At 37.2% G+C, this 17,271-nt stretch overlaps 1 protein-coding gene across 1 annotated transcript in view; it reads right to left on the bottom strand.

Annotated features, from left to right (window-relative positions):
• The window catches only part of COL1A2 (collagen type I alpha 2 chain), a 50,601-nt gene extending 33,624 nt beyond the window's left edge, over nt 1–16,977 (bottom strand). Inside the window, exons 1-14 of the mRNA XM_025164705.2 lie at nt 16,859–16,977; nt 16,031–16,066; nt 12,155–12,238; nt 11,629–11,685; nt 8,069–8,113; nt 6,943–6,996; nt 6,468–6,521; nt 5,962–6,015; nt 4,794–4,847; nt 3,724–3,777; nt 2,158–2,202; nt 1,808–1,861; nt 1,666–1,710; nt 536–589 (exon numbers count right to left, since the gene is read on the bottom strand). Coding sequence (XP_025020473.2) covers nt 536–589; nt 1,666–1,710; nt 1,808–1,861; nt 2,158–2,202; nt 3,724–3,777; nt 4,794–4,847; nt 5,962–6,015; nt 6,468–6,521; nt 6,943–6,996; nt 8,069–8,113; nt 11,629–11,664 — 549 coding nt within the window. The 5' untranslated portion in view covers nt 11,665–11,685; nt 12,155–12,238; nt 16,031–16,066; nt 16,859–16,977. The remainder of the gene's footprint in view (nt 1–535; nt 590–1,665; nt 1,711–1,807; nt 1,862–2,157; nt 2,203–3,723; nt 3,778–4,793; nt 4,848–5,961; nt 6,016–6,467; nt 6,522–6,942; nt 6,997–8,068; nt 8,114–11,628; nt 11,686–12,154; nt 12,239–16,030; nt 16,067–16,858) is intronic.
• Nucleotides 16,978–17,271: the final 294 nt, after the last annotated feature.

The raw sequence follows: 17,271 nt of genomic DNA, 5'->3' as shown, positions 1-17,271 counted from the left end.
TTATGAAATGGGGAGAAGAAATGGAACTATGAAAAGGAACTACTTCATTTTACCCCACCTTACCTGCAATTTTAAATTTCAAGGACATGTTACTAGAGTGGTGGGGAAGGAGCTCGAAGAAAGCAGTTACCAGATTTGGGGAGTTAATTAGCCTTTAGATGTTTGAAATGGCTACCATGTTGTTATGGTGACTGACAAAGTTGTTTTATATACAGAAGCGACCCAGTAGTCTATCTAAACTAGTGCTGTTTAAAATATTTACTCTCCAAAAAAGCTTTTTACCCCAAAGATCCTTTAAAAATAGAGATAAACTCATCAAAGCTCTTTTCTTCCAACATATAGGACCAACAGTTGAGAGAGAGACTTCCTTCTCATATGTTAGTAGCTGGAAATCTTCTCTCTTCATCAAAACTGTATAGCTGTTTGATGGCTTTGTTTGAAAGTTGTTTGTTCTTGATGTGCCACTATGTATCTGAGCATCCATGCTAGAGGAAGAGGCTTTTAGTTATTGCCTGACTCTGAAACATGTTCATACCTTGGCTCCAGGAGCACCTGGGAATCCAGGAGGACCAGCAGCACCAAGAGGACCCTGTATGATAAAAGGAACAAAGAAATGGTTGGAGATCTACAGTTGGAAGAACTTATCTAAAATAAACAGGAATTAAGCCTGGTTCATTTAGCTGAATGGCTATGCATCTTTATGCATCTTTGATGCACTTTATGCATCTTTGGGGATACTTAAATGACAAGAAAATTCACTAGCAATGAACACAGGGAGGACAAATGTGAGTTGGGGAAGTTGTAAGAGAAGAAATGTACTCTGAAATCAGCCCACAGCATTGATGGGCAATCTCTCTGAAGCAGGTGCAGGAGTGATGTGGTGACATTACCAGTCAGGAAAAGCTAAAATTGCCAGCCCCTTTGAGGGTTTTTGAAGAGTTTGTGGCTTAAAAAAACCAGTGGTTTGAGACTACTGGTCATGGAATATGAAGAAACTACATTCTACCTCAAGATTCACTCCAATATGTAGCTGTTGTGAACTCCCCACAGAATCCACTTTCAAGTGAGGTTTGTTCTGGTGTCTATATAGCAGTTTAGGTGGGTTATCTGGTTTCAGGTGAAAGAGCAAAGATACTAAACTAAAATCCACATTGGGAATGTCATGCAAAGCTAGTTCTGTGCAAGGACTTTGCTTATAATGCAGTTTACCTGTTTAAAAATTAAGACACTCCTATGAAGATATGGTTGGAATCCAATTTCTTCTTGGCTAATCCAGGAAGAAAACACCTAACTTTAGCTGAACAGTCTACAGAAGTCCCTAAGAATAAGACTTGATGATATTTCATTTCCAAAACGCCAAGAAATAACACCTCTCTTAAACTGTGTTAGTCATTAGTTCAAAATGACTTTCATTGTTTTATGTTTTTGGTCACAAATGTCATCTTAGTGACATTTGTGGAAAGGCAATAAATATTATAAATAAATGAATACTCCTTGATATATATTTGGAAACAACTGAAAATTGTTTTTGAAAACTCCCTGCTATGTACTAAATAAAAGGCAGAAAAAGAGGTGGAGCAGATTACAGAGATACACCCAAATGACAGTTCACTGATTGCATAATTCAAAGCAAGAACATGTTGGATAGAAGATAATTGGACTTACAGCAGGACCAACAGGGCCAGCGCTTCCATCACTGCCACGAGCACCCTAAAGAAAATAAATGTCAATTTTAAATTCCTGGGATAAAATAAAATAATCACAAATAAAGATAAAGACAATATTGTACAGGAAGAAAATAACATACAGCTGGGCCAGGACCACCAACTCTTCCTCTTTCACCAGGGAGACCACGAGCACCCTGAAAGCAAAGGACATGCAAATTATTTAATAAGCCATAGTGTGCACATAAGAATAATATCATGAAGTTTCTTTATTTTCTTGAGTACCATAATTGGGGGCAATATTGAGCAAAGTTAATCACGTACAATAGGATTTACATGTACAACTAGAGCATTACATGAAAACAGCTATTGTTCTAATCACATCTAATTGAGACTAATAAATTACACTTTAAAATATTTGATTATTTATGTATTTATGATTAAATTTGTATTACTTTAATACTATACAAGTTACAAAAAAGAAAATACTCACAGATTGTCCCGGAGTACCATTTTCACCAGGGGCACCAGATTCACCCTGTGAAGAGCAAATACATCTTTTGAACATTTGTATTAGATTACTGTAGATATATTTAAAATTGCTAGTAAATTTAGGCCTATACTTCTAACATCTAATGCAAAATCATCCTCATCATCATCCTCATCATCCTCATCCTGTGACAATACCTTTAATATTATTAAACAACAACATTTGCCTACCCCAGGTCCTTGGGAAGGACTCAACAGGTGAACAAAAACGCCAAATCCAATCTAAACACCTGGCTGACTGTGCGACCAACCACAATAATAATATCAAACAAAGCTTCTTACTAAGCTAGTTAACTATAATTATTTTTTGAACACTATAAAAGTGACACAATAAATATTGGCTGCTGTCAGACAAAGTAGTCACTCTACAGTCTTCAAGCAATGGGAGAACTAAGTTCCAAATCAATCACATTCATATAAATGGGATATTTGATTTGATTTGAATGTTTTACCAGTTGACAGCTACTGCTATAGCTGTATAGAATAGGTTAGCTCTCTACAGTTAAGTTACTGTACAGTGGTATTATCCAATCTTTCTATGTCATGGATATTGAATTGATAATGCCTATTTTACAAGCATGAGAACTTGCTAGAACTTCCCTGCAACTAGGATTCTTCTATTCATTTCAGAGGAGAAACAAAATGTATAGCATACATATACTGCATATGGCCACCACTACACCTTCCCCAAAATAATGCAACATAATCCAAATATATCTGTAATTTCTAGATCAGGCCATGATTTTGATCTGCTGCATTTTTTAGCTCCCAGTCAAAATATTTGCTTTGACTTGAAAAAAAAATCAGAAGACTGAGTTGAGTTACAAAGGATCATTGTAATACAATTCGGGGGAGAAACCAGGATATACTCTAAAAGTAACGTCTAGACAAGCATAATAGGCTGTATAATTAAGTCTGATACCCTAGTCCAATAGTTAACCCTGGAATCAATACATTCCAAGTTATCTTTCCAGGGGGCATTTCACGACATTTTCCATCCCCTCTCTGTTTCCTGAACAAACTGGAGAAAAGAACTGAATAAATTAATGAATATGATTACTTATCTTAAAAGAGACCTGAAACATTTTATTCTCTCTTTGCAAGATTTTTGCCTTTTAATCTCAAGATCAAGTGGTAACCCGTTTATAATAACTTCTAAAGAAGAGCCTTGTTCTTGCTTTTTAGTTTCTTAGTATAGTATCTAATTCCAGTTCTGCACTGGCCTACTCAGGGAGTTCAATTGGCTTTATTCTCAAGAAAGTAAATATATGATTACAACACAATGTGTATATTTGCTGGCCTCTCTCTCACTATATTTATTTATATATGTGCTTTCTGGGAATCATATCTGGAAGTATAGAGTTTTTGATGGCTTGTATTTTTTGAGACAGTGTTTGTGCTAGAATCTCTACCAGCAAGTTTTTTTTCTTGTGTGCATTTATTTTGACCTTACAGGTCTCCAGTACGCGCTCTCCCTAGAAGAACCTACTATTTACAGTAGTTACTTTACCTTGCTACCGGCACCACCAGGTTCTCCTTTCCGACCATCCAAACCATTGTGTCCCTATGATGGATGGAGAAACATTTATTTTATATAATATAAATCAAAAATCTGGAACAATATTTTTTAAATGATAGGCATTCAATATAATACAAGATACTGGGGGAAACTTCAGAACTTCTTTAGATGCAAACTTTGATAGCTCTCTTCAACTTTATAGTTTCATAATCTGTTCCTCCCTCCCTCCCTGCCTCCCGAATGTTTAGCATGCATGAAATTCTACAGAAAACATGAGTACAGGTTCCTGGCTAAGGAAATAATAATCTGATGCAAAGTAAAGAATAGAGGAGCAGTGACTGGTAACAGAAACCCAACACTAAATTCTTTAAAGAAATGTCTGTTGTCAAAGGAGGAAAAGGTCACTCCCCAAATCATTTACAAATACAACTTTGGAAGTGAATTACAAGGGGCTTCAGTGGTGGTGGGGAATTTGGGGGCTATGGATTGTGGATGACCCTAAATGTTAAAGATGCGTCCTACAGAATTGTTGGAACTATCATTTCCTGTCCTCCTCCCTCCCCAAGATAGCTGATCAGGATGAATTGCTGATGTCTCACTGACCTCCTGCTGCCATTATTAGGAAGCCAGCGCTTTAGTTCCCATTAGCTAGCTGATCAGTACACTAGTGAGCAGCAATCTCCTGCTACAGTAGCTAAGAATGGTAGACTAGGTAACTAATGATTATGGACAGTTCTGGTGTATGTGAATGCTACTGTTTCTGGCAGGTGCAGGGAAAAGGATAAATGCTGATCCTCTTATCAATAACAAAGCTGCTGTTTATAGTTCATATATTGCTTTCCTTATATTTCATGATTTTCCAATTCTGGTACTCTGATGGCAGTTCATCATGATGGCATCTTCTGCAAGTGTGCTCTAAAATTTTGGAGTGGCCATTTGGCCACAGACTGTGCACCTCTGGTCTCACAGGAACAGTTGTACAAAATAACCAAGTAGTGCAGACATATTATCTTCTAAAACATCCTCATTTTAATGTGCTCCTGTCTCTATAAAATGCTCACCCTTATTCCTTTGAATCCAGGCAGACCAGGAGTTCCAGGAAAGCCACGAGTACCCTTGAAAAAACACAAGAAATTAGGCTTAATTTTTAAAGAAAAGGCTACTTATTTTTCACAACCCTGTAAAGCAGATATATTTGAAGAAGGGACCAGTTAGGAAATCGATCTATCTGAATATGCAGTGTAAGACCCTCTGTATCCTGGGACAAGTTTACAAATTGAGTATCTTCACAAATGAGGTTGAAAAACGACTTGTGCTTTTATTGGGTTGACAGTGCAAGTATAAGACTGTGGGTCAGAATGCTATTCCATTCACTCTCTACTTTGTTTCCATCGATCGCATGAGAGAAGGTGAAACACTGTTGCTGTGCTCACTTCTGAGACACTGCATTTAGGCATAGACAGTGAACAGAACAAGTAACCAAGCTTCTGAATTTTTAGATTCTGAATAGCTATGCATGTAATTTATTTTTTCTTATTTTTCAGGCATGTAAGGTCTCCAACTATGTTGACTGGCTACACAGGTACTAGTGCTATACCCAATGTGTGCACGTTGATTAGCATCACAGCAGTAAGAACTGTAAATCTGGCCATGCAGAGGAGGAGGCAGATGGACAGTAAGTGGGTCAAGTTTCCCCTCTTGCCAACATAATGAACTGTTAATCTGTTTTATTGAGGCAGTCACTGGCCCATTCAAACCTGAATATTATGTGTATAAAACTGCCCAGATCCAATTATGATTGAACTATTTACCCATTTTACCCAATACTCCCTGAAGGTGGAATTTTACCCCTTTACCTGGTGACTGAAACTTTGATGTGGAAATGACAAGAAAGGAACCAAGACCTACAATAGGCAAAGCGTGCTCCCCCACTGAGCTGTTGCCTCTCTTCTTCGTAAGAGGCTTTAGCTACTGATTGTGATTACAGACTTGAAATATTGAGACATGCCTTCCTGATGGACTTTGGCTCTCCTAATCCCCCAATCAGTATGGTCATTAGTCATTCTGAATGGAAATTCTGGAAGCTGGAGTTGAGCATAACTGGAGGGCATCAGGTTGGGAAGGCTGTTCTAGAATTTCTGTCATTATATGCAATGATGAATTTGGTTATACTAAAATAATCAGTAAAAATCAGGAACAAATAATTTCACTCCCAAATACAATACTCACCTGAACTCCAGGAACACCTCTCTCTCCAGATCTTCCAGGTTTCCCAGGATGACCCTAAGAAAACAGTAAAGGAGAGAACAATTGACTTTTTAATGCACAAATTAATTAAACCCGTACATTTCAAAACATAAGCATAAGAACATAATCAGTACCCTGCTGGATTGGTCCCCTGGCCCATCTAGTCCAGCAATCTGTTCCCACAATAGCCAACCAACTGCACCAGGAACCCCACTACTCTCCGGCAGATGGCCTTAAATGCCATTGATCCCCATGACTTCCCTGCACTGCTCCAACCAATTTTTGTTATTTTTTGTTTCTGGGTCTCAAGAGGCATAGATATTACATCTTCAAAGCTATTTTCTAAATATACATGCAAAATTTCCATTAAACTTGATAATTTTTTTTCTGTCCTGAGATTATTCTGCATATTTCCCCATATTATAGTAATCAAGCCCATTAGAAAATTCAGCTGGTAAAAAGCATGGCTTGTGTAAATGAATACTTACATCTTCACCAGATTTTCCAGGAGGACCCATTGGACCACGAGCACCATGAGGACCCTAGTGATAAAATTAAGTCGTTTTGAAACAAGATGATGGGAATCAAGAGGTATCACTCCTTTCATACTGCATTTGAATAGTGACTTAACTAAACCAAAATTCTCTCTAAGATGGTTTCTGGATTTCATGAAAGCATAGCTCCTCATTACACAGTTCAATTTTCAGTACTTTTCTTCATTTAAAAATTAATACAAGACAATTGTTCTAACTTCCTTTCTAGCAAGATCTCAATTCTCACAGGAGATCCTACATAATTTAGATTTGAAAAAAATTAAGTTCATAAACTCCTGGTCCCTTGCAAAACAATGTGCACTAGGGTTATGCACGCTGTCAAGATGTGTATATTGTGAATGAAGCCTTGCATTGAAATGGTTATTTAACCATTAGAATCATTCTTATAGTAGAAGATTGCTTTACTTACTGTTTGACCAGGCTCACCAGGTTCACCTGGAGGTCCCTGGAAGCCAGGAGAACCCTAGAATGGAAAGAAGACGTCATTCAATTTTTGTGAGAAAAAGTGAAATACACATTCTTCTAATAATAAAAGTGTCTGGAGAATAGCTTGAACAGACTCAACCAGTAAAGAAATGGCTCAGTAACACAATGATGAGTTTGGAAAACCTCTAATGGTCAAACTGTGATGCAGCCAGATGCTATGGTCCTCCTGTTCAAGCAGAGTTACTGGAATCAGATTGCTCCCCCCTTCCTCCATAAGGGGAAATATATGACCAAAGAAGAGAATTAATAGAGGAGAATGCTACTAATCTGTTTGGATAGAAGCAATATTCCAAATTATTACTATAATTTAACTGAAATACCAAACATCTCATCATAGTGAGGAACACTGTGACTAGGAAACTTGTGTGTCTGCTCAGCTTGCTATCCAGGTGCAGTGTTCCCCTTTCTTAGAATTCTTTGTCTTTAAATCAGAATTGGCCTGGGTAATCCTTTAAACGCATGATCATTTCAACTAGAGGACCATTCTTTTTAAAGAAAGTCATAATCAATGGGAACATGGAAATGTACCAGGCATGTATGAATGTGTGTGTATATGAAATGTGCCCTCAAAGATTGATTGACTAGTTCACATATTGCATTAAGCCATGATTTGTTTTAACCACAATTTGTGATTCACATATGGTGCTAAGCATAAACACTAGTTTACAAACCACAGTGGCTGAATTTATACTGTGATAAACTACACTATGGCTGAGCACATTGTATAAAGCCAGCCACTGTATACTTAGTATACTTCTAACCCTTCTTAGCAGGAATATTAAAGCTTAAATTGGGAAGTGGGCAAAACAGAAGGATAAAACAAGGGAGGATTTGCTTTTCTACCATGGCAGAAAATTTAGAAATCATAGAAGATCATCAACTGAGGATTATATTATGGAACTCACAATGACTCTCCTCAGTTTGCCAATATAGAACACTACAGCTATACTCCAGGTAAGAGAGCCATTCATACCAGTAACTCATGCTTTTGACAGCTGTATCTCATGAAACTCCTTTCCTATCAATGGGAGTGATCAGAATATACTTACAGGGGGTCCGTTGGCTCCAGGTGGGCCTCTGGGTCCCATTAATCCCTGGAAAAAGATATTTAAAAGGTCAAATTCATATCAAAATAAGGAACTAGATAATTTTTCAGAAATATACAATAATTTGTCTAAAACTGAATCATGATGCGATAGTAATATTGGCATTAAAAACAACAACAAATGTCTGGAGATTATGGGATCTGAAATCCAAAATAACTGAAGACTTCAGATTAGGACAATATTGTAAGTTACATTAACTGCTTAGAATCACTGAGCCGATAAAACAAAAAAGAAAATATAGGACATTGGCTTATTCTTTCCCTACAACAGACTGTTAATATAGTATTGACAAAAATGTCTAATCCCTACATTGGTCTATCTAATGCACTACATTGTTTCTCATTGGAGAAGAGTTAACATTTGCATTTTAGCTTGGCTTCTGATTTATCAATAAATCCTTTTTGCTGTTCTGGTATTTTTGCATGCTTCTTTGTTGTTGCTGCTGCTGCTGCTGCCGCCACCCTTACTGCTTTTGAGGACAGAACTTTTTCAGGGGGAGGGCAGAGTTTTTTATTTCAGAAATTGTGGACTTTGAGCTGGATTAGATAAGTGTGGATCCCAGTGGATCTCACTATACTAGGAGTACAAATCAACAGCAATAATGTACTGTTATCTGATAGTTCTTGTCAAGCTCGGTAAGTGCTTGTCAAACATGAGGAAAAGCATGCAGAAAACTGAAATGCAACAGCAATCCCAGGAGATGCCCTATAGTCTCACACATATAATTCAGTAGGGCTGAGGAAAAAAATATCCTTGCTTTTTATTCAGAACATTTCGTTTTTACCCAGAAGATTTTAGCAGCTGGCCAAATGTCTGGCTTAAATACCATCATTTTTTTAACTGGCCCAAAGTCTTTTTGCAAAAATGCAATAAAACTCCCCTCCCCCCCTTTTTTTTCTGGCTGATCAGCATCCTCTAAGGTTTTTAGTTGTATGAACAAGAAGACAGAGTGGTATCCTAATTATGCTGTAAATAGAAAGCCCTACTTCCTTGAGCACCTTGTGATTTTCAGCATTGGGGGTGGACAACACTGAGAGGCTGTAGGATCCACCATAACATGAGGGGGCTCTTCCACCAACATAACAGATACCACTGGCAGATCAAAATTCCTTCCTTCCTACATGCATTTTTGAAATCTCTTCAAAGGGGGAGAATCGGAAAATAAGTTTCTTCTGTATGAATAAAGACCTGTTCTGCTTATATAACAATGAGTGCAGCCTACATAGCATTCCTAGTCCTGCCCTCTTGCTTCAGGAGAGTACCCACCTTCATTTATCATATGTATGAAGATGACTTCCTGCACACAGTTTCCCTGGACCCAGCAACCCTGGTTACATGTCCCAACAACCACAAACTGTCTTGGATCTTAACATAAATTAATAGAATAATGTTCTCAAACCAGCTTCCTATCTTTCCCCTTCCTCCTTGCCCCAAGATCTTCCCAAAATGCCTCTGTGACATTGGGGTGGGTTCTCTTAAACAATGTGGGGTGGGATGCCAGGAAAGAGAAAAGCTGCTCAGAGTAAGACTTGGACTCCAAGACGAGATAACGTAAGGAAGTACACTGAAGGAAGTTTTCCACATTGTCCTTGCCATGACAATTTCCAGTGTTTCCAGTTCCCTAGAGATGTTTTTTTTGTGGGCCGCAGGTAGCTGAAAAGGGGACACCTTGGGTATTTTTTCCTTTTATGAAATTTCCTAAGTTCATTTATGTTAATGTTTGCATGTCTGTAAAAAGGAAGCCTAAGTCAATTGACATTAATATTCCCCCCTCTTTTTTCCCCAGATGGCCATACAACCTTTTCTGCTTCTTATTCTAGTGATGGAGCTGAGACTGCAGTATACTGCAGCAGGTAATAAAAACTTTTAAACAGTTAATTCGCCATTGCACTATCACTGCCTTCAATGAGATCCAAGACCAGAGGTCACGTCCATTGATATATTTTAGTATATAAAAGACCATACCATGGAATATGCAATTCAATCCTGTCCATTAAATGGAACTAGGATTAGAAAAATATTTTAATGCAATATGCAACAGACTTCTTTCTAACAACCTTATTCCAAAATATTTGGTCAAAAGGGGAGGGGTGAGGTTCATAAACTAATCCAGCTTTCCCTACCTGTTGCCTTCTAAATGTATTGAGATTGTAGGTCCCAGAATTTGCAATTGGGGATTCTGAGTGCCCCAATACATATGAAGGCCACCTGGTTGGGGTTCATCTAGGAATCGTGTCTGCGTTTGCAATTCCACATTTTACTCAATATAGGTATCACCACAAACCATATGACATGACTGATATTATGCAGCAAGTGACATCTCCACTGAGTGTATGCCATGTCATACGTTTTGATGAGATAACTTTGCTGGCTAATTTAAGGAGGCCACTGCCAACACGACATTTCTCTAACCACACCCACATGGAAGGAAACAGAAAATATCTGTAAATAGACTATCTCCAAGTATGAGGGAGATGGAGATGATTGGTAACTATGAGATAACTGCTCAAAAACTTACTGCAAGCACCTGTAACCACATGGAGACGCAGCGAAGGCATGGTATTGTAATATCCCATCACAGGCCAATCACTACTGATGTCTGCCTGATCAAATAGGCATAGATGCCAGTAAGTCTAGGACATGACTCTAAGCCAAGAGATCAAACTATTCTGAGATGCATATTTTGAAGCAGTGCTGGCTTCCTGGTTTGAGGGTCCTTTGGGTATAGTACCCTTCCTTAATCTGGAAGAAGCAGGATATGTACACTGAGAATTCTCTTAGGTTGCATCTAATTCTAGGTGGATATTCTGTGCAAACTGGAAACAAACTACTGATACCCAGTTCTGCTGAATTCTGAAACTGTTCCTGTCTTGTAATGCTCTGGGGATCTTTTGCCTAGTTCCCATGTCTCTTAAGCAAGTATCACTTTTCTGACATTATGAAGAAGGAGTGTTGTTTTCTCACAACTTCATGTGTTTTGTAACATGTGAGAAGAGAAATGCAATATTAGAAATAGGTATCAAAACCACTTCAATATCTGGAGCACTTCTGAAGGTGGGAATGGAAGAGAGAAACACATTCTCTTAATGAAGGAATGCAGAAAGCATTTATCCCTGTGGAGTCTATTGAATCAAGGGGAGCAGAAGCATTATATGCATGTTTTCTCAGTATTTCCAGATAACACTCAAACTATCCTACATTTCTATAAATTCAGCTGTTGAATACTACAGTTATACAAATTTTTGCTCTGTAATACTTGTTATTATCCTTTGTAGAAGACAGTTTTGACTGATATTCCACACAGCCTTAAGTCTGGGTTCTAACAGTATTTGAAAAGTCAGAATGGGCTTCGTAGTTCTGTAATGTAATTTATGCTGGGTGGCTAGGCATACACCACATAGCTGAAGCGCAATACTGAGAAGCCTTATTGCAGGTTTCATCTTGCCTCTTGGAAGTGCCCACTGATGCAATTTGGATATGTATGAAATGAAACACTTGCTTACCATAGGTCCGTGGCCAATATCAGCTGATTTGGACATGTCATATTGAGCAGCAAAGTTCTGTAAGTGACCAAGAACAGAAATCAGTATGACTAAGAAGGTCTTCTTTGGGAATACTGAGCATTGAACTTGCATACCTGTACCTCACGTCCTTCATACTTATTTTTCTAAAATGTAATTACATGGGAAAAAGAATGACAACCTCATCCTATTAAATGGTATTAGGTTTCTAACTTGTGTCAGTATTATAATAGTTTCAGGGATTTTGAAACCTCAACTCATCAAAGAACTATTAAATGAGGAAAGTGAAGAAAGAAAATGGAAAACAGTATATTAAATAGTTGCTCTTTAAATGTTCCTAAGTTATATGAAGGACATATGTTAGATACACTTGAAAAGTTACATTTAAAGGTATACTTCCTGCTTTTAAAGTGCTGTGTCTTTTGTGACTTCTTTGGTATTATATAAATATTATTTATCCTCAGATACTAAATGCATCATCAGTAAAATAAAAATGTGGAAGCCTTACTCCACCAAGACCAGGAGGACCAGGGGGCCCTGGAGGGCCTTGTGGACCATCTTCACCATCTCTGCCTGGTGGACCTGGTGGACCCTATGGAAGAAAAAGATAACAATCAGTAACAAAACACAACAAAACTGAAATAACTAGGGTAGACTGCACAGTAGTTTTTAAACTGTGAAGATCCTATATCGCTCAGCACAAAATGTCTGTCTCTTAGCATCACAATTTTTGTAAGTTAGAATCATCCAAACTTCATGTAAACATTACTTCAAGGAAACTGAAGGACTAATGATGCAGTCCCAGACATGACTATTTAGCAGTAAGCCTCACTGAAATCAATGATATGGTACTGCCTCGCATGTAAATGAATGTAATTGTTGGACTGAAACCCTAGAGCAGTGTGTCTCAATCCTCAGCACCTGTGGATTTCAACTCCCAGAATTCCCCAGCCAGCATGGAATTCTGGGGGTTGAAGTCCACACTTCTTAAAGTTGCCGAGGTTGAGAGACACTGCCCTAGAGGCTTTAATATATGGAGAATTTTATGAAAATATTTAATATGACTTTAAAAAAATATATAGATGGGATTCTCAAACTTCAGAATGACTTACGGCAGGGCATAAGAAAAAAATTATTCCCATTATCTTGGGCAAGTTGTGATATCAACCTTCTTCAGTTACATTTACTCTGCACTTCCCACAATTCCCAGGCAACATGACAAAAGGCAAACTTTCTAGGAATTTGAGATATGTAATTTGAGCACATTTGGAGGCTGCTACTTTGCAAACAGGAATAATTATGAAGATGCTGCCTGAACATACTGAGGGAAATATTCCAAAAGCCTTTAACCGTCATGGTGTAAGTACCTGATCCAGTCCTATATATTCTGGCCTAGGACAATACCATGCAATTCATGTGCATTAACTCCTAAGTGTCATTGACAGGGAAGAGTAATTTGCCCCTTAAATCACTGTTTCTCAACCTCAGCAATTTTAAGAGATATGGACTTCAACTCCCAGAATCCCCTAGCCAGCCACGGGTATTTGAGCAAATTGACTTGCTCGCACAAAATCACAGACATTCATCTATAAGACCACGATAGGGATTGATCTGCTTGCATAAATTGCTTTCCACTGATATAGCTCATAGCCAAACAAAATAGACATGTGTATTCCATTTGTTGATTACTATTGCTCAGACTTGTGAGTTTAACAAAAACCTATTAAAATATTTAATCAAATATTGAATTCACTTTCATGATTTTAAGCTGTGTCTGCTTGCCACAATAAATGGAGACTGTATCTTAACACACTGAAAAACTGGCCAATTAATAATTACAGCATTATTTACTGATAAATGTGTACATTTGATATGTTGCCTAAAAGTATCATAGTTAAGTTCTATAACAGGATATATCTATGAATGATGCCCAGCTTTTATTCCAATAGGAGAGGCTGGATGTGGACAAAATTTTTATTAAATTAATTCTGGTTCATTAGATTACCATGACCTAGGACAGGTAGAACTTAACAAACATCATTGTATTGTCTGATAGATTGAAAATTACTTCCAGCTTAATGATAGGTGTCTTCAGATCCTTAGTAATTTAAGATGCAGTTTTACAGCATCTGCACTGCAAGCACGGGGTGGGGCTGCTGTGAAAGACCTCCCACCAATGCATCAGACTATTAGTTCTAATGATGAGATAAGTTCCAGCTCAGACAGAAGCATGATGTCTGGAAGACATGAGAAATATATCTACTTTTACAGTGAATATTTAAATAAAGAAACTTGTCAGGGAAAAGCATTCCTGACAAACTGTTAAGTAAAGACACTTCCTTAGCACAGTATCATCATTAAATCTGTTTTGATGTGACCCAATTAGCCAAGTGTCACATCCCAGCTTCCAAGAAAGCCTGGTAACACCAGCTCTTAAACTTGGAGGGAGGGGAGTTATTGTCAAGCTCCTTCTAGGCAATCACATGTTTGGCAGATTGTATAGCATTTTGTGAATACAAATACCCTAAATGCCAAACACCAGTGCCTATTTCAATGTTGGCTAATTAAAATTATGATGTAACAGCAAACCTTAAGTGAGTCTAGACTTATAGCTAAGAATTCTGTGCTGACTAGGAATTGTGGGAGCTGCAGTCCTAATACAACTGAAAGGTACTAGGTTGGGGGTGGTTGGTCCAGAAAGCCCCACTGGGACATATTACCTTTTTATGTGGTGCCACAGTCATGTTTAGCATTGCATGGAGCAAACAATATGTATATATTATACTGGATATATGCCAAAATCATAGTATAGTGGAAAGCCGTGTACAATATAACCACACACACAGAGTTATACGTTAAAATATGTGTGACTCGATGTCTAACAAACAGCTACTTTCTTAATTCTTTTTACAGTGTGACATTGTACACTGTACATCTGTCATTAACCATATATGTTAAGACAACAACTCCTATTATGCTAGCTGGAGGTAATGGGAGTCAATAACATCAGAAAGGCATCAGGTTTGGGGGTCTGGCATAAGAAGTACATCACAGAAGAACAGAGTCTCATCTCATGTGCAGCAAATACATTAAGTTGTTAATGTGTGTTCTTCAGTTGGCCAATCTTCAGAGAGATCTCTGTAGCCAAGATCTCTATTCCCAAGGTTTTGAGCCACTGTTTTCTGCAAACACTAGTTATCTTTAACTATATCAAAAAGGCTATAAAGGGAGGCCTATGCTGGCAGTTAGCAGGAGGGCCATCTCAACTAACTGTCAGCTAACTTTTGAGGTTTAAACTACAATCTAGCTCTGGGAAGCAAAATCTAGCTCTGAGAAGTAAAATCTATAGTAATGGTACTGTGGCTAGATTGAAACGACAGAAAAAAGGCAACTGCCTTAAGCTGAATCAGTTGCTAATCACAGTCGACAATATTAGCATAGTATTGTTGACAGTGACTAGCAGAAGCTGCTGTCAAGTTTTATATATGGTTTTTTTTTAATTTTTGGTCATAATGGGGATGCCAGGGGATCCTTTCCATCCACTGTATATGATGCATTTTTGAACTAAGGAACTTTATGAGTGTGGGCTACAGAAAGTTGAGGCTTTGTCATTGCAACATATGATTTCTATAGAGATAGTTTTAGCACTTTTTAGCACTCTAATTCCTTTTTATTTTTCTTCATTTAGACCCCATGAATCTCTATTAATTAATTCAATTATAACAAGCAGGAGTCTCCCCCATAAGTAAAAATGATTTGCAAGTTCAGTTTTGATGAAAACTCAGTTAACAATCCTGGATATTTAAGTAGGAATTGGGAATAATAAAGTTGTGCCACTGACTTTTCAAACTGTAACATTAAGACCTCTACAGTCCAAATGTTGATATAAAACTATACATTTCCCTCAGACCTCTTTGTGCTTTCCTAAAGGATACCTGCTTTCCCAAATAAATGTATTCCCTTTTACACAGAACAATTTCATTTAAATGATTTATCTAAGGAAACATGCGGTCATACAAATACATCAAGTAACAATTCTGAATAAACAGTTAATTGGAAGGGACTAGTTACAGCACATAAAGAACATGTATCTTGGCCAAGATAGATGTTTTAGGTAGACAAAAATCATTATTTTAGTCCCACTAAAAATCTTCAGTCACAGGGAGTGAAACCTCATTTACTTAGCATTGATCCAATTCTGTGATTTCAGATTGCCAAGATATTTAAACTGCAGCTCAGTTTTGGATAACTGTGAATGGGATGCAGTGTTAATACTGAAATCTGGGGGGTTTGTTTGCCTTCCACAGTGCAGATGATTATGCTTTTTCCTATTTTAATCAAAATGATTCAGATGATATCCAGCCAAATGAAAACAATCCTTTACCCTTTCTCCTCGTGGCCCTTTATCTCCTCTTGGACCCTGAAAAAGAAACACAAATAGTCTTAATTGGAAATGAATCCTCAAACAATTATTTACAGAATGATTATGGTATTAATAAAAACTACCTGTTACTAAATATGTGATAGTTTAAAAACTCCCCTCTATGGGTATTGCCAAAAGATAGTTATTAATCCATCAAGAGAAGATTTAATCCAGGAATCAGATTAAACACGCTAGTAAATTACTTCTAATTTTTTAAAAAAATGAGTGGAGATGTATGTATGAGTAAAAATCTACTTTTTACTAGGTGGTGTCAATCATTAGACACCTGGTATTCATTTACTATATATTAGTCTCCAAAGCAGTTGAGTATATTCCTTAGAAATATTTTTAAATCATCAAATTAAATTGATATTTGATTATAATTGATATAACAATATCACTAGAAGAAAAATGCTTCTAAAGTATATGCTTATAATTCCATATGCTTATACCTGAATCCTAATAAATCAGAAATCCCACTCTTCATGCTGAAACATATTTCCAATGAAGAGTATAATTATTCACAATTGTTTGAGAGAAAGCCTTCCTGAGACAAAATATGAATCTCAGTAGTATCCTTTAAGTATATGCATTTTAAAATGAATATTTACTTCCAAATTCTGGTCCTGAGTTTGGATTGACTTTAAAGTACATAGAATCTGATTTTATACTTTAAAAAGGCTCATTTGTACCAGTTCTCCTTATTTGCCCCAGTTGCCCTTTAACAAATCATTACAAAATCATTAGTAATCCATAATTTTTATATAAGAAACTCCTAAAATTGCTTACCCTCTGTCCTTCCGTTGCCTAGAAAGGAATAAAAATGAAATTAAAGAAAGTATTAAATTAGCAATGTTCCATTCTAGATGCTAGAATTAATCAAGTTATTATAAGACAAACAAGCTTAAACAATTTCAAATTTTGGAAAGGGAGAAAAATTAAGTTAGTATCTGTTACTTCACAAAAAATTAGATATAATTAAAAAGCATACCTTAATTCATTCATGCTGCACAATCCTAGACCAAAAGCTAGCAAGGAATATCCAAAACAGCTATGCATGCAATGTGACTCTTCTCTTAATCTTGCATTCACCTATGAAGGTACTTTTTTTTTTTATTACAAGGACAGCCCATTAGGAAACTAGGGGTGGGTACATTTGGGGCAATATCCATGAAACTTAATAATCAGTTTACCCATGCAGG

The sequence above is a fragment of the Python bivittatus genome, unplaced genomic scaffold, assembly GCF_059951505.1.
Source record: "Python bivittatus isolate LINGU-HERP-01145 unplaced genomic scaffold, Pbiv_v1 ctg000610_np1212, whole genome shotgun sequence".
Lineage (NCBI taxonomy): Eukaryota > Metazoa > Chordata > Lepidosauria > Squamata > Pythonidae > Python > Python bivittatus.
This window is presented reverse-complemented; position numbering and strand designations above follow the sequence as displayed.